Source organism: Paramormyrops kingsleyae, chromosome 4, assembly GCF_048594095.1.
Source record: "Paramormyrops kingsleyae isolate MSU_618 chromosome 4, PKINGS_0.4, whole genome shotgun sequence".
Classification (NCBI taxonomy): Eukaryota; Metazoa; Chordata; class Actinopteri; order Osteoglossiformes; family Mormyridae; genus Paramormyrops; species Paramormyrops kingsleyae.
In genome coordinates this window covers 32,260,243-32,277,405 of record NC_132800.1, presented here as the reverse complement: position 1 = coordinate 32,277,405, position 17,163 = coordinate 32,260,243, and the positions used below count along the sequence as shown (strand labels likewise).

The 17,163-nt window shown below is 42.4% G+C and overlaps 4 protein-coding genes across 5 annotated transcripts in view; 2 read left to right on the top strand and 2 right to left on the bottom strand.

Moving 5' to 3' along the window:
* The window catches only part of LOC111845846 (uncharacterized), a 29,055-nt gene extending 16,024 nt beyond the window's left edge, over window positions 1-13,031 (bottom strand). The window contains exons 1-5 of the mRNA XM_072711714.1: window positions 12,497-13,031; window positions 12,314-12,414; window positions 10,707-10,815; window positions 9,011-10,076; window positions 2,296-2,543 (exon numbers count right to left, since the gene is read on the bottom strand). Of these exons, the coding sequence (XP_072567815.1) occupies window positions 2,296-2,543; window positions 9,011-10,076; window positions 10,707-10,815; window positions 12,314-12,414; window positions 12,497-12,794 (1,822 nt within the window). The 5' untranslated portion in view covers window positions 12,795-13,031. The remainder of the gene's footprint in view (window positions 1-2,295; window positions 2,544-9,010; window positions 10,077-10,706; window positions 10,816-12,313; window positions 12,415-12,496) is intronic.
* Window positions 3,217-9,001, top strand: LOC111845901 (uncharacterized). The gene is made up of 4 exons (XM_023815606.2): window positions 3,217-3,530; window positions 4,208-4,299; window positions 4,388-4,502; window positions 5,263-9,001. Exons 1-4 carry the CDS (start codon window positions 3,323-3,325, stop codon window positions 6,312-6,314), a joined length of 1,467 nt encoding a protein of 488 aa, XP_023671374.1. The 5' UTR covers window positions 3,217-3,322; the 3' UTR covers window positions 6,315-9,001.
* A 684-nt stretch (window positions 13,032-13,715) lies between the features above and the next one.
* LOC140588821 (uncharacterized) lies at window positions 13,716-17,137 on the bottom strand. The gene is made up of 4 exons (XM_072711169.1): window positions 16,636-17,137; window positions 16,359-16,486; window positions 16,145-16,250; window positions 13,716-15,915 (listed from the first exon to the last, which is right to left on the bottom strand). Exons 1-4 carry the CDS (start codon window positions 16,916-16,918, stop codon window positions 14,882-14,884), a joined length of 1,551 nt encoding a protein of 516 aa, XP_072567270.1. The 5' UTR covers window positions 16,919-17,137; the 3' UTR covers window positions 13,716-14,881.
* The window catches only part of dnaaf11 (dynein axonemal assembly factor 11), a 30,724-nt gene continuing 30,596 nt past the window's right edge, over window positions 17,036-17,163 (top strand). For both annotated transcript variants that reach the window (XR_002838767.2, XM_023815607.2), the window contains exon 1: window positions 17,036-17,143. Coding sequence is in view for 1 of the 2 variants with exons in the window: in XM_023815607.2 (XP_023671375.2) it covers window positions 17,119-17,143 (25 nt within the window). In the remaining variant the exon portion in view is untranslated. The remainder of the gene's footprint in view (window positions 17,144-17,163) is intronic.

The window sequence follows — 17,163 nt, the reverse complement described above, 5'->3', positions numbered from 1 at the left end:
AAGTCAGACTTTAATGTGCAAAAAGGGCTGCCACACCACCAACGTCTTTATCTTGTTTAACCAAAATATCTCCTCTTTCAAAAGATGTGGTTGCTGGTCTGTCTCTTCACCGCGACTTCTGTGCTTATCACTTCCATGATTTACCAAAACAGTAGCATGTGGCTCCGCTAACCGAATTTAATAAGCATAAGAATACGACGAATTTATACAGATTTTTAACTTTTGGCCATCACAATACACATCTTATTAATGTTTTAGGCAAACCACTAATCTGCTTGTAGAACTGTGGGTGAAAATAATGTCCGTACAGTGCTGCCATTCATTATCCAAAGCCCTGCAGTGACATACAGTTTTGTTGTAAAAGTAAAATTACTTAATTCCAGTTTTAGTGGTTCTTGTTCAGGAATTAAACAGTCAATTTGATTTCTGAAGGAAAACTGTTATAGATTAATCGAGCAATAGGTAGAACAGTTGATAGATTAATCCATAAAAATAGTCGTTAGAGGCAGCCTTAGATTGCTGTCAGTGTTTTAGGCCTTAGGCATGAAGAAAATTGTATGTACGTGCTGTTTGCTGAGGATGCAGGATGTGTGGGTTTGTTCTGAGACTCGCACTCTAGGTCTAGTCGCAAGTGGCTGGGTCACAGGTAGAGCAAGTGGGCTTGTTGGTTAGAAGCAACAGGAAACCTGTGGGTACACCTGGAGTCTGCTGAGATGAGAATAACCGGCCGAGGTCAAGGGAGGTGCAGAACTCACAAGAAGCGGGACTAGAGGTAACTAAGATGTTTGTTGCAAAAGGGACGTACAAGCTTAAGATAACAGTAGTAGCAATGATATTTAGCTAGAGAGAATAGATTGAATAGCGGGGGGGGGGGGGGGGGGGGTTTGTGACAACCCATGAGGGAGGAAGCGTGAGAAGGTCAGGCAGTGCAGGGTGCGCTCACGTCATGTGATAATCATGGGATGGGGAAACTAAGGGGGCCAAGGCAACTAGGTAGCAGCCAATTGTAATTAATGTACCTCTCAAAGTATTAACCAATCATCAATGAGCTTTTTGACAGGTGAAATGTTTTCCGAAGACGCAGCCAATCATAACATCGATATGCTTTATAGGGAAGCATGAAAAGGGTATATAAACTCTTGTGTTTCTTTGTTGGGTGTGTCGCCACCTTAAGATGGGGACACTGTCGCTTTTTGTTTCGTTTCTGCTTACCTCAGAGTCTCAACTTTAATTATTTTCAAGAACTTCAACAAGTATTTCAGTGAGGGACAACGGATTAGTAACAGTACTTCGGGGAAATGGCGAGTAAAGGATCGATCATTATCCCCCCCCATTCTGGTGCGAGCGTCTTCACACATCTCAGGGTGCTGCAGCAGCTGTACGGCCACGGAACGCAAAGCCCTCCAACACGTGGTGAAACCTGCCCAGCAAACCCGCCCAGCCACCCAACATCAGAGTCATTAATCACAAACACCGCAAACAGCAGGTGACAGATATCATACGAGGGTCCCTCTCAGCCCAGTCATGGACTGTTCACCCATCTCCTGTCCAGGAGGATCTCCGCTGTTGCTTCAGCAGGTTGGGACACAGCTTCTCCCATACAGCCGTCCATAAGCTCAGTAGCACCAAACAGCATTAATCCCCCAGGCCACACTGAACATTGTTTAGGCTGCACTGACTCCTCATCTTCATGCCGCATATCTCACAGTTGTGTATCTTGTACCATATATAGTAATTTACTCTGTACCATATAATCTGAACTCCCTCCTGTCTAATTTTGCACACAACCATAAATCATACATATATGGTACTACAAACAGCTAAAATAAATGTTTACATCTATATATCTGGGTAGTAAGTATACTTTTGCTCAGAACAAAGCACAATTTAATATTACAACACATGCAATTTAAGAATAACATAATAAAAACTAGTTAGAATTTCTTCTGTTCTCCAAAAAGTTACTGATATCCTCTCCTCAGGGGCACCTTTGCAACTCCATGTATTTATTACATTTCACTGCCACCTCACTTGATTAGTTAATCTGCTTAGTCAAATAAAGTCAATGAGATATTGATTAGCTATATGAGGTATGCTAGTGGTGGAGTCAAAAGATATGAGTGTATTGGATGGTTACTGCAAATAAAGGGGAGATTTTAGCATTTTGACATGCATGGCCAAGCTAACACACTTCGGTAGGCACAATATTATAGTTTTACACAAACGGGAATATCATATAAACATTTTCTTTGGCTGCCTAACGACATACAACAATACAACTGAATACAAACTTACCGCTTGTTAAGTCACCCTTGCATGCTGCTTTATCAGAGTCACTCTCTTCTGGTGCCACGCATCCCTGTGCGATCATCAGTTCCATTACCTTTAATTTTCTTTTCAGCGTTTGATTCTCCTCCTTACTCCGCGATATTTCTAACCGTAAGACCGCGTACCCATCATCTACAAGCTTGCATATTTCGGAAACGGCTGCTTTAGCAAGAACATCCAGAATGGTGGTCATCTGAGTGCGAAAAACGTTGCAACTGGTCATTTTAATCACCTAATTACTGGCCCGCTTTGTACCGCTAGAGAGGCTGTAGTTCAGTATCTACCAAACAATCACGTCTTCAGTAAACACTAACACATTTTAGAGGATCTACCATTAAAGTATTCCTTTTTCGGGCTGTCACATATAGAAAGACAAATGCCATGTACAGTTAAACAACTAGTTTCCCAGTTGACGGTACTGGTATTCTGCCTGAGCACCCTAACGGATATACTTCCGGAAAGCTGTGGAGCGCTCAATGGTAGTAAAATTACCTTATTTACTCGACACTAAACGCACATAGATTATGAGATCTCAAGTAAGAAACCAATACGAAACGAAGGTTTAGGCAGGGTTTTCATAATTTCCATATTTTAAATATGTATGGTCAAGTTAATATTCTGTAGATGTTTTTTGCAATCAAGAGGCATCATAACTTAGTAGTAAGTCTTAATTATTTGCAGATTATTCATTAAATAAAAGCTAATTTATTAGCATTAATATTAGTAGTACTTATATTGCATTTCCTGGTACACGAAATATATTAAAATCTCACTTAACACAACATGAGTCCTTTGCTTTGTCACAACTCGTGCTCCTACGCGAGGTAACTTTGCGCGTAGTTTATGTTATTTACGGTAATTTCATAATTTCAGCGTGATTCGCTTCCACAGTGGTCCGGAAGTATGCCAGTTGGATATATTCCTGAACAAGAACCACTAAAACTGGAAGCTGGTTGTTTCTCTGAGGCACTAAAAAGTGATCAGGGCTTGGAAGATGACTAGCTGCGTTGACCTTCATTCTCAGCTGGTGACCGTCATGGATGTCTTAGCCAAAGCGGCTGTGACAGACATATGTAAGCTTGTGGACGATGGCTACGCGGTTTTACGCTTGGAAATCTCTCGACGCCAGAAGGAGAACCAAACTCTAAAGAAGAGGCTGCAAATCCTGGAGCTGATGATCGAGCGAGGCTATGCAAATCCAGGTGTGTTACGATCTCTCTGATGGGTGTGTGATGTCTTAAAGGCAGTGTCTTAAGTTTCTACCCCTTCCTGCGAATTTCATTTTTATTCATAATACAGCGGTGCAAACACCAATTCAGTGTTCATTGGAAACGTCTTTGTGTTTCGTTTTGTTTTTATACTAACCTGACAATGTCGACAAAATAAATTCTACTTTCCCCATAACATTTCAGTAATTATAATGTGAATTGTTTAATGGTTAACAGGTTAATAAACATCACTCAGAACATAATGGTTTTTTGAAAACCTATCGTATCTGAGGTAAATTTAAACGGGACAGAATTACCACTACAAACATGTTTAGAATTATTGCTGCTCCACAAAGATAAGGTGTTCTTACCTTCTACGGCCAAGGACACGTGCCAGTATATTTCTAGAAGACTCTGCCTTTGCTTAGACCTAACAAACCCAATGTCACCATTACCATTCACTCATGCCACAGTGCTGAGAACACTGACTACATGTATGGGAGACAGGCCGTATACAAAACAACTGATTGGTAAGAATATATGATTAAAATACATGATTTCCCACGACGAACAAGTCTTGGCATGATTGCTTTAATATCTGTGAAATGTAATATTGCTTGATAATTAATGGACAGATAGGTAAAATCTAATTTTTCTTTTTTTTTATATAGAGGATGATCAATTTCCAGATGCTGCAAGATCCATTGACAGTCAGCCTGACATCAGTCCCTGGAGAGACGGAGACCCAGCAGCTGTGGATAAGGTGCAGTGCCGCCAGTCTGGGAGCTCCTCCAGGGCACGGGGGCCAGTGAGCAGCATCTGACCCCTTTCGTGTCACTTCTCCATCACAGTTTGTAGAGGAGACGGGACAGTTGGAACTGCAGTTCATTAAAGAGGAGAGACTGGATGGTGACCTCCAGGATGAAGACCTCCAGGATGAAGACCTCCAGGAAGCAGTGGAAAAGGGTGGGCAGTTTGTTTTAATACACGCTGCTTTAAAACATTACTGCTCACAGTGGGTTAACACACTGTGCCAGTGATCAAAAGGTCACTGGTTCAGATCCAGTGGTGGGCAGAGTGATTTCACTGTTGGGCCCTTGAGCGAGACCCTTAGCTCCAGTCGCTCAGGTTCTGGCAGTCCCTGATTTCTCAACTGTATGTCAGTTTGAGTTAAAGCCCCTGCCAAATACGTAAATATATAATTTGCTTTTGTGGTAACATCTTTGAGATGATGTCGTCTTTGATTTTGTAAGCAGTACTTTTCACTTGATTGTTTTAGTAATTAATAATAATAGTAATATTATTGTTGTAGATATTATACAGACGCTCCTCTACTTACGAGTTGCGTTCCGAACAGCCGTCCGTAACTTGAAATGTTCGTAAGTTGTTATTCAACATCATTTTAAGGGTATACGCAAGTACAAAGAACTAGGATGCTGGGAGTATGCACGCTACGCTGCTGCGCGGCGGGAGTAGCGGCCAGAAGGCGTACTAGGCGGAATTGGCGCGCAAAAAAAAATTGATGTTGCGGACAGGAAACGAGAGCGCAACGAACAGAATTTGGACTTACAGTCCTCTTAGTTTGTATGTCTGAAAGTTTGTAAGTTGGAAGTTCATAAGTAGAGGAGCGTCTGTATATTGTTAGAACTGACAATATGAGACAGAAAATTGAAATGAAAATGACAGGCTTGCCTGAATTGTAACGCTAGTACAAATCATCCTTCAGGAGTTGTGATGCTGGTTCCCACTGATGGTGGGAAGTCTCCCAGTGCTTCGGAAGACAGAGCTGGCCTCTCTGGGTACCAGAGGATGAAGCAGAATGTTTGGGACAGCAATGGAGCCGACTCTGTCCCCAAGGCAGAACCAGCAAATGAGACCATGACCCAGAGAGCCCAATTCTCAGCATCAGAATGCAGTGCAGTGCCACTGAACGGCCTCCCTTACGAGTATGTAACGTACGGGGGAACTAGCCAAGCGAAGACATTCTATGATCAGTTGAACGTTGAAGCAGACAGGGAGGAGGACCCAAAGAGCCTTGTAAGGTGCTCAGAGCGGCGGCCTTTTCCTGTCACAAAGCTTTCTGGTAGCGTTTTTCCACCGTTACAGTCAAGTAACGTGAAACTTGCCAGTGTAGCAATGAGCTCAGTGTCAATTGACATGGAAACTGAGGTATGTCCAGCGTGGACTAAGGAGCCCGTTTCGGAAACTGCATATGTGCAACAGAGACAGTATAAGGAGCACAAAGGCGACGCGGAATCAGAGTTGGAAAATGTCAACGGCAACCAGATGAACCGGAGAGAGTCCGTGGCAGAGCCGCGATCCTTCAACGTCATCGACGTAAGGGATGCATTCAATGGTAACGAAGGCATCAGTCTTCCGAAAATCCCTAAAACCAGTCGCACGATTAGCACGAAAGAGAAAAGCTTCATCTGTACGTACTGTGGTAAATGCTTCAGTTGCCCCAATCGTCTGAAAACGCATCGGAGAATCCACACTGGAGAGAAACCGTTCAGTTGTAACCAGTGCGGAAAGCGCTTTTCAGACTCGAGCAACGTCAAGAGGCATCAGAATACCCACACCGGCAAGAAGCCCTTCATCTGCACGCTGTGTGGGCGTGGCTTCAGCCAGTCAGGCTGCCTTATCACGCACCAGAGAGTCCACACGGGCGAGAAACCCTTCAGCTGCATGCAATGCGGCAAGCGCTTTTCCGACTCCAGCAACCTTAAGAGACACCAGAACACTCACGTTGTGAAGAAAGCGTGCAGCTGCCTGCATTAGTGAGAATTTTATTTGCGCACATGGACACTGGGGAGAGTAGGGGGTGGGGTTTGGGAGGGGGTGGAGTTTATGTAGCTTTTGAATGACAAGTAGCAGCAGGTTAATGTTGCTCATCACTGTTACAAGTTTACCACAGAATGTTACTGCTAATAGTACATAAACATTTTAACTTGTTGTCCATTTAAATGTTACAATGTGTTATAGTTTGCATTACTGTATTCCACAGTACAGTAATTTTTTTATATACATTATTCAGTGCGTTTGCAGTGTTTTTAATGATTTGCAAGGGCTAGCGGGCAGCTCCTTGCTATACAATCATACAGGAGTTCCCCCCCGTATCAGCAGATGGTACGTTCCAAGACCTTCCACAGACCCAGTTTGCTCAAGGGCCCACAGATGTGACTATTCTGCTTAAGCCAGGCTCAATCCAGTGACCTTCCCATCACTGGCACAGAGGCTTAGCCCGCTGAGCCACACTGGAGACAAAGACAGAATATCTGGAAATATACTGGAATGTGTCCTTGGCTGTAGTATTTAGGTGCCGTTGAGTCTGTGTTGTCCCATAGCAACCCGGTGTACAACAGAACGAAAGCTGTCCAATTCTGAGCCCCTCCACCATTTCCTCCTTGTTTGAACCCAAAGTTGTACAGAGCCTTCCTCTCATCTGCTTTCCTTGTACTTTACCGAACATGATGTCCATTTTCAGAGATTGCTCTCTCCTGACAACGTGTCCAAAGAATGTGGGCCGCAGTTTGCCATCCTCGCCTCTAACGAGCATTCTGGTTGAACTTCCTCCAACGCAGATCTGTTTGCTCTTTTGGCGGTCCATGGTATATTCAGCATTCTTCGCCAATACCTTAACTTGAAAGCGTCCTTGGCTGTAGAAGCCAAGAACCTTTGTGGAGGACACCAGACAGGTTTGAGACACTAAGACAAACACACACACACTCACAGATCCAAAGTGAGCACATCTTCTCATTTTCTTTTGTTTCATATTTCTACAGTTCTATTATACATTAAAGATAATTTCCATGGAACGCAGCTGTCTACAGAATGGTAATTTCCATAAAAATCCAGCACTCTCCACTACTTGCTCTAATTTCCTCCAAAGACTTTCTGTCCATTTGATTGATAGGTCAGAATTTTCCCTGTTATGAATGGAAACATCCGTCAAGTCTTTGTAGTTTCTCCGTGGACACATTGACTACAAATCAAGACTGGAAATGCAATACAACTTAAGTAAAAAAACCTTTTCCAAATCACAGTTATGATCATCATTTTATAAACTGTTTGTTTCTGTTACCCCTGCTAGGTTCTACACATTTTCTACTCCAGGTTTTGGTTTAAATGACTGACTGGAAAAGCTCCCTCACACAGTCCCTGTCTTCCATCGCCTTCACTCTCCAGCCCGTGACTTACAATGCATTTACTCTGAGAGGTAAGGAGTGCACGCTGATACACTGTGTTGCCGCACCCACCACACGATGAACAACCTCAGGGCTGAGAACCCGACAGCAGTCGTGCGGCGAGTGATGCCTCAGCACCACACTAGTTACAGTGGAATGGAATAGTGTGAAGTTTTTCTTGGTGGCTGCAGTGCCGATCCTGCCACCAACCCCCAGATTTTCCCTGGAAGTTGGAGGACTTGCAGGTTAAGGGCCTTACTCAAGGACCAAACAGAGTAGAATCACTCCGGGCATTCACCGAATAAAGAAAAAAGAGGAATTTTATTTGTCCATAGTCAAAAATAAAGGAAACACTTTTGGTTATTTATTTTTACATTTTTAATACTTAAAAATTAGAATTGAGTGAGTGCTGAACATCCTCGAAACCAGCAAACAAATTACGAGCTTTTTTCACTGTTTAAAAAAGATATATATTTTGTGTGGGCTATGATGCTGAAAAGACAGGAGAATGGGCACCTAAAATAGTTAACATTTTTAAAATCAGATACTTCATTGGTTTTTGTCTTAAGCTCGGATTCAGATTTTTTTGTGTTGGGAAAGTTCATTAAGGACAGTGGTAAATTTAAATAGAATTGTGTATTTGATTCTGTAGACAGATGCCGAGGACAGACTGATTTTCCAGCATTATTTATTTCAATTCAGCACAGGATATATGTTAGACTTATAAAAAATGAGTTAACTTGTTTTAAAAACTGGTTTATTTTTGAGGGCTGTTTGGTTATACAAATCAAAGGATTTGTATACAACTATGTAACCAGCAGAAGAACTGTTGACCCTGTCAATAAAAGTAAACTCTTATAGGAGTAACAGCACACCACGTAAAATGAGGAAGTAATATATACAGACAGAAAGAAACGTGTTCGGGAGAAGCAGAAGGAACACGGTCACATGGGTATATTCCTGCATTCTTACTGGCTGTTCACCGGTACAGGACAAACAACAACTTTACAGGTCCTGACATAGCAGGATCACAGCTGGTTACCTTCAAGAGAAAAATGCTTTTCACAAACACACATCAGCTCCGCATAGTAGCTGTAATGACACTGGTTGGAGAGAACATGCAAAGACACCCTCTATATTCACCATACTTGAACACCAATTCTTTGTCCTATGTTTACCACCAAAAAGTCATTATACACAGAAATATACAAACTCCATTGTGACAATACAAAGCATTATCTTTGGGATATCGGTCATTGTTTTCATATTAAGTAATACAAAGGTGACCTTTAAAAAATTAATCCTTCCCACATTATATTCCGATACGGTTTCTTTGCGATGTGAATACTTTGGTGTCTCTTTAGATTAGCAATTAAGGAAAAGCGCTTGTCGCACTGCATACAGCGGAATGGTCTCTCCCCAGTATGGACATTCTGGTGCCTCTTCAGGTTACTGGAGTCTGCGAAGCACTTTCCACATTTAGCACAGCTGAAGGGTTTCTCTCCCGTGTGCACGCTCTGATGCTTCTTGAGGTGGGCGGACTGAGAAAAGCGCTTGCCGCACTGCACGCAGCTGAACGGTCTCTCCCCAGTATGGACTCTCTTATGCGTCTCCAGGTTCTTCAGACAGGTGAAGCTCTTTCCGCAATACGTGCAAATGAAGCGTTTCTCCCTCGTGCTGCCTCTCTGATGAACGCTTCTTGTCGTGGTGGGATTCTCCTCGTTTACAGAGCATCCACTCATTCCTGGACCATCAAATGACTTTGACGGCCTGTCTCTTTCGGACATGTGGCTCTGAGGGGAACATACTTCAACATAGCTTCCTCGTTGCGGTTTCTCACTTTTCCCGCGGTCACTGGATTGTTTTTGGGGAACTGCCCCCAACATGATCTCTCTAGCCCACGCTGAAGGCTGCTGCAGTTTTGAGTCAGTTACAACTACATCCAGTTTCTCATCCCGGGATCCCAAGGAGGATGAAGCGTTGCCAGATGTCTCTGGGAAAGGTCCGAGCGTAGACAAATGCCTCTCGGAATGGCTGTAAGCGCGATCTGTCTGTTCAGTCTTTGTTTCTGTTCTCACTTGTGTGAAGAAGGTCTCTATCGGACTTGGTCTCTCGCACACAACTTCCTCAAACGGCTTGCCGGCGCCACCTTCAAGTCTCCCGATGTGGCTTTTCTGACCGACAGTCTCGTTCTCTGGATCTACCTTGAGGACGGCGAGGAATTCTCCGTCGCTCCACGCAGCAGCCCCCGGCCTCTGCTGCTCGGGGAGTGCCTGTCCGTCGTCTACAGCTGTGGCTAGTTTGTTGGATACAGGAATCCTTTCGTCAGGATCATCCACCGCAGACTCCACAATTCCTAGGGCGACAGGTGGACCCCACAGTCAGATCCCACAGAGTTATGGTGCAAGTCACAGGAAAGAGCCAATGCAGTACTACACACCTGATGATTCATGTATGCAAAGTCAAAGCCTTTACACAAGTTCTGCAGACAGAACTATTGAGGTATTGATATGAGATTGGAGGTACTCTGCTCCTTCTGTAGCTCGATAAGTAGAGCATTGTGCTGACAATGGAAAGGCCATGGGTTCAAATCCTAGGATGCTGTAACATTGGGTAAATGCATAAGATAACGTTAAATATAAATGCATTTTCCATTTCCAGCTTGTTGCAATAAACCATGATTAAATGTGAAATAAGGACCAAAACACGTTGGCTTAGGTGATATAATCCAGCATGAGGCGATACAAGTGTCTCGGAAAATTGTTGTGCTTCTCCAAAGCATCTCTTACTCTTTTAACCCGTACAGAACTCAAAGCTCTGCTGTAAATCCAGTTCATGGTTTGTGTAAGTCTGGTTTGCTACTAGGCCTGCAGAAATATATTCATTTCTGTAGAGGAACAATTCATATGAATGTCAGGATTTGTCCCCGGGGAAGCTGGCTAGTCCCTTCTGGACCAATCAGCTGCTCCTAAGGACACAGACTTACTGCCCACACTAATCATCAGCCCAATCTGCGAGTCACAGTGCTTCATATCTTCTTCAAATCGCTCCTCTTTAATATTCAGACATTCCCTTCTCTTCTCCACCTCTGTACACTAAAACAGACGAGAAACACAGTCACTCACTGCAACTATTAGAATGACCTCAGTGGCTATTTTTAATCAAACCTTTTTTTTTATCAATCACGTCACCTGCATTACCAGTCAAAAGTTTGGACACACCCACCCATAGAAAGGTTTATTTGTACTACAGTAAAATCCCATTATAACAGACTTCAAGGGACCTGGCAAAACAGTCCGTTATATCCAAAGTCCGTTATATCCAGAGTTGCTGAAAGCCCAGAACACAACTACAGGACACCATTTACTCATGCCACACCACAGCAGACACACTTGTGGTATAGATTATTATATTGTACATGTAGTAATCCAACTTTACCTGACCAGAGGCGTGACTTTAATAATCCCGACTACGTATCTGCGCTGGATATCACCGGCTCGCCACGCACCTTGTAGGCGGAGCCTGCATGTCCGTTATAGCCGAACAAAACTACAGCTAAAAGCGGCCCTGGGGACCAAATGTTTGTCCGTTATAAGCGAAATTCCGTTATATGCCAGGCCGCTATATCTGATGCTTTTTCTGCATGTTCTTAAAGGCGCACAGGCAGGACCAGCGGACCTCGTCCGTTATAGACGATATTTGGTTATAAGCAAGTCCACTATAATGGGATTTTACTGTATTCTCCAAACTTTAGAATGATTATAAAGACATCAAAACTATAAAATAACATATATGCAATTATGCATTGACTTAAAAGTTATTCAACATAAAATTGGGGGGGGGGAGGGGGGTTCAAACTCAGAAGGTTGTTGGTTCAAAACCCTGGGTCAGCAAAGTGATGCTACCATTGGGTCCTTGAGCAAGGCCCTTAACCCCAACTGCTACTGTGTTTATGTCAGGTGGCCAGGTCATGTGACACGACACAACCACCCTCCTTTGTAGGTAGCTTGTTGTGTCCAAACTTTTGACTGGCACCGTATATTCAGCCACATCATTGTACATAAACTAATGTTAAACTGACTTCACATCTGGTGATTCAGGGTTTTGAATAAAAAGGCTTCTCTTTAACACGAGGTGCCCAGTGTGTGTATCAACATGGAATCATTCATTCGTCATTAATGTCCATTATGAAGAGCATCGACGCACCCACACTGTCACCTGAAATCATGCGTATTAAATATTCAGAATTGTATTTCAAATTTAGCTTCAAATAAATACTAAATACAATTTGAAAATTCACCACATACATGCAAAATATCAAATATGTTCGTTGACCAAAAGAATAATGACCAAAAAAACCATAGTGACACTAAAAAATATTCTACTGGTACTTGCTGAACATGAAGGTCTTACTCTGGTGTTAAAACAGTGTAGACATTACTATATTATGTATTTATATTGCTCAGTATCTTAAATTTAGTTGAACTACCACCAGATTAGGGTTAGTAACTAGTGCGCCTATGCAACATGAAAAAAATCCTTAAGACAACACGGAGACTAATAACACTGGGGTGTTAAATTCCGTAAACTTGCCTTCTTTAGCCCAGGACCAGGCGGCACCCGGAAGTCCTTCTTGGCCGCGGCTGCGGGTTCCCCTCCCTGACAGACCTCTAATGGCTGGTTCGAAAATGCTTCTGGATGGAAATGAAATCGTGCTTAACGTTAGTGCATATAAGCATGCACACACGTACCGGTTCGGGCTATTTCACCACTGACCATTGACCGAAGCGGCTTCCCCTGCACCCTCGGGCGGATGAGGTCCGTCCAGCCGGGCGCTGCTCGGCTCCCCGGGGATCCTCGCCGCTGCCCCGCACTGCCCCGCAGGACCAGCCTCCATCATGTGTAGCGAGAGCTTCCTCTTCAGCGCTTCGTTCTCCTTTTGACTCCGAGACATTTCCAGTCTCAGAAGCGCATACCCGTCGTCTACAAGTTTGCAGATTTCTGCCACCGCTGCTTTGGTTAACACATCCATGATGGACGTGAGCTGCGAGTGCAAAGAAGCCGAGTTCAACATTCTGGCAAAAAAATATAAAATGCACTCTAGACCGCTTTAATGATCCGTGGTTTAGGCTCGGCTGTATCTTCCAAACATAACGTCGCTGACAACTTGCGATTACAGAGCTATGGAAATAACCGGGATGTCCGGAAAAACAGTTTAAATGTACAAACTGCTGTAAAAGTCTTAATGACACGATAACTGTAATGACAGTGAGCTGCTCTCCAGCGCAGGATTTCCGGGCTGCCGAGCCAGCCGAACGAGGAAGAGGATTTACCGTAATTACTGTAATTCCACGGCACTACAATTCCCAGACAGAAACATGGCCATTGGGATGGACGATTAAAGTACATGATGGGCATATTATATTATAATAGATAATAGACATTAGACAGATAGATAGATAGATAGATAGATAGATAGAGAACACTGATACCTCTGGAAATTGCAGATATGTAGTAAATTAAATTACATGGTATTTATAAGTACCTACCCTCTAACCACTCATCGTTACTTTACATCAAGAACTGTGATTAATTTTGCATGTCTGGTACATTCCACAGCATAGTCTCAATTTAATCTGTCGATAGAATGTTGTATTTTCATTTTTTTAGTGAAGTGATTATTTGGGTTGATACAAAATATGTCCATTTGCAATCAAGGTGTGGTAATAAATTGTAAATCAAGTCGCTAAAATGCAAGTCAAATGGCAATTCAATATTCCAGTTACTCACTATAAACACGTAATTTTAAAAGTCTCGATATGACGTATTATAAGAAAAATCTCGTTGTTAACAATACTGACATCCTGATTCCAAACAAAAAGATTTGTTCTGTTGTATTTCTTGACTAGTTTTAATACGGCCGTCATTTCTGTACCTATAATAAGTAATTACATGAATTTGAAACCAATGTTCGTAATGAAAAACGAGATAGATCTGTACGCAGGTTAATTACTTTATTGTCAGCTAAGTCACAACACAATTCACACAGTACAGTTAACCTCAAGAGAACTTCATTTTCAGGGTTTTCACAATAGGATTGTTTGCAATACTATATTAAATTGCCATACTTTTTGCCAGACTGATTTATAGTTATCTTAAGGGAAAACAACCAAATATTTTACAGTCCATTTCCCTTCGTGGGTAAATTTGGGTAACGCTTTACATTAACTGCACCTTCATAATGCCTTTATAATGATTCGTAGAACATTCATAAGCAACATGGAAGCATACCTTAACAGCCTAACATACATTAACAGCTTTAATAAACATTCATAACATTCTTTTATCTAATTATAATGTTTGTTATTAACCTATATTACCACTGCCATGTCTTGTTCATTGATAGTATTATGAATGGGATGCTTTAAGACATATTAAGGTATACTAACATGCTGCTTATAAGGTCCTATGAATGCATTATGAAGGTGCAGTTAATGTAACACATTATTCAAATTTGCCTTAATACTACAAAAAAAATCATTTTTTTTTTGCCAAAGGTGCACCTTCCTCTCCCAAATGGCAGATAAGGTGATGAAAAACTCATGTTAACACTTTCCTAAAAACATTAGCAGAGGTGCCAAGATGTCCGAATATGATATTTAAGAAATTGTATAAATGTCACGTTCCACCTGTTCGGTTTTGCACTAGTCTAAAGCAGAGAAGATCCCAGAGCAGATCCCGGCTGCGTGACATTAGCTTTCTGTGCAGCGTCACCACTTGAGAACACCCCCACGTTAGATTCTCTCACTAAATTCTTCTGAATGACACTTACTGTCTGGCCACCTCCAGTGTGAGTGTAACTGAGTGATTAGCATCGGCACGCATTACTCGACTCCATGAAGTTTGCCGGATATGATGTGTAAACAAGACAGAGATTTAAATATGACTGTTCCTGAGTTTGTGTATGTCTAAGATGAGTGGGAGATCTACTGTAAATGGAATAACTGTCCTTTAAAATCTAGTAGACAATGGGGTAAAACAGGTACATATTAAAGTAAGTAACCATGCTCCTTTGTATTAAAGTCCACACTGATAATAAAAGTCTTGAAAAAGATGAATAGGAATATTTTGCTTCCACTGAAATGCATTTCTCAATGATGACTAAATTTCTTCCTCCAATGCAGACGAGCCGGGTACCTTCTTTCGAATGTGAACGCTCTGATGTCTTTTCAGGTTCCCTACAAAAGAGAACCTTTTCCCACATTGTGCACAGCTAAAAGGTCTCTCCCCGGTGTGAACAGTTTGATGTCTCTTTAGATTACTGGAGTTGGCAAAGCACTTTCCGCACTTAGTGCATTTAAACTGCTCTTCCCCTGTATGAACGAGCTGATGCTTCTTAAGTTGACTCAGCTGTGCAAATGTCTTTCCACAAAGCAAGCAGTTGAACGGTCCTGTACCTACAAACCTTCCCCCCACAGTCTCAGCTTCCTGGTAAATTTCTGCGCTTCTCAGCATATTGAGATTTTTCTCATAAAAGACATTTCCGGTAATATTTTGTGGGTCACAGAATGCTGTGCTCTGCTCCTCTAATGTATGACTGTGTGACAGTCCCTTATGTAGATAATTCCCTTTCTCGCCTCGGCTTTGTTCTCTGTAACGCTTGTGCTGGTTTTGAGCCATTTCTGACATCGTCTCTTCGATCTCTTCAGGCTGCAACTCGAACTCCATGGATGCCGAGTCTATCATGATCAAATCTGGTTTCTCATCCTGAGATACCAGAGAACACAGGCTGTCGTCGTCATATTCGTCTGAAAAAGGACCCAGTGGAGGTTCAGATTCAGCTGACGCTCTCTGTGAATTCGGCTCTGTGGCGTAGGATCCCATTAACTGCCTGGTCCTTCTGCCGCTATTCAACGGTGATAAGAGGACGTTCAGTTGATCCGGCCTGTCATTCATGAAATATTTGTTTCTTAGACTGTCTGTTTTTGCAGAACTCTGTTCTGACCCTTGATGCTCAAGACTTTGGTTAAAAGTCTCATTCTCTGATTCTTCATGGACCAGAGCGTCCAGATGACTTCTGTCCAAAACCTGGCCTTTGGTTCTCTGTTGCTCAAAGCACAGTCCTGCATCTTGTGTTGGGGTAATTCGTTTTGCCAGAACTGGACCTGTTTCAGCATCACCTGATTCCACAAGTACTGGACAGTAAGATAGACAGGATTACTGTTACAACTTGTTCTAATAAGTCTGGATATCATATTTGAAAATCACACATAAGCTTTCATTCTGTAATTTAAAACTGACATAAATCCTCTAACTTGATTCTGGAAAAATGTTTTTTAAAAAATCAATTTATAAGTAAGGAAGAGTAATACAGCCTATTAATTCTCTGACTGATTCTTGCTAAGTGACACATGGATAACTTACCGCCTGTCACATTTAGACATCCATGTAGTTTGCTACTCCCAAAGTCGTCTTCGTGTCCCTCTTGTTTTATAAGCAAGTCACAGCTTTCCTCTTCCACGTGTGCAGGCTGTGCCAAAGTATGAAATGATTATTTTTTTTTGCCCCATAAACACAAAGTCACTGCTAACATTAAACACACTAGAGCATCAGGTGTGCCAAACGTGTGTAAACGTACCTTCACTTTCAAAGCAGACTTGCACATACCGTATTCCTCATCCACAAAGGAGTGATCACGGGCTTCCCCCTGGCTGCCATCTGATTTTCTGTATAGCAGGCTTTCTTCGTTTGGAAAAAATACCTCCTCTAAAACAAACAGGGGGAAATTCACATGGAAAATCATCTTATACAATCTTATATTTCTAATATTACTGAGCATATCAGAACAGACATTCAGTTGTAAACGGCATGGATTGCTGATACGACAAATAAAGATATGGAGCGATGCAACATACTTCCTGCAATCCCTCTTAATTCATCGCATATCTTAACTCTTCTATAGCCAGTGTTTACAGAGGCCTGCGGCGAGCCGTTTTTCTTTTCTTGCTGCGCTAATCTCTGTTTCGTGGTTTGCAGTTCCCTCTTCAGGGTTTTATTCTCTTTTTGGCTTCGCGAGATCTCCGTTTGCAATGCCGCATAGCCATTGTCCACCAGCTCGCATATTTCTGCAATGGCCGTTTTAGCTAGTACCTCAACAATGGAGGCTATCTGAGAATGAAATAAAGCACAATTCAGCATTATAACGCCGCGCGTCTTCAAATCGGAAATGTCCACAATATGCTTCGATGTTTTCGTAGTATTGATAGTGATCTAAGAAGGTTGCAAAGCGATAAGCCTGTCTTATTAATATTAATTTGAGATACCGGAACACACACTCCCTTTGCGTGTGGGTTAATGGACTTTTCCGCGTCATTCGCGGTACAGTAGCATGAAGACGCATGACCAAAGGGCGTTGTTATTACGGTACGGGCAGGATTTTTGGT

Coding starts and splice junctions, on each gene's coding strand:
- LOC111845901 (XM_023815606.2), top strand. CDS start 3,323: ATGACTAGCTGCGTTGACCTTCATTCTCAGCTGGTGACCGTCATGGAT. Junction 4,300..4,387: donor ACCCAGCAGCTGTGGATAAG/GTGCAGTGCCGC, acceptor TCTCCATCACAG/TTTGTAGAGGAGACGGGACA. Junction 4,503..5,262: donor CCAGGAAGCAGTGGAAAAGG/GTGGGCAGTTTG, acceptor ATCATCCTTCAG/GAGTTGTGATGCTGGTTCCC.
- LOC140588821 (XM_072711169.1), bottom strand. CDS start 16,918: ATGCTGAATTGTGCTTTATTTCATTCTCAGATAGCCTCCATTGTTGAG. Junction 16,487..16,635: donor ATTAAGAGGGATTGCAGGAA/GTATGTTGCATC, acceptor TGTTTGTTTTAG/AGGAGGTATTTTTTCCAAAC. Junction 15,916..16,144: donor ATGTCTAAATGTGACAGGCG/GTAAGTTATCCA, acceptor CTTACTGTCCAG/TACTTGTGGAATCAGGTGAT.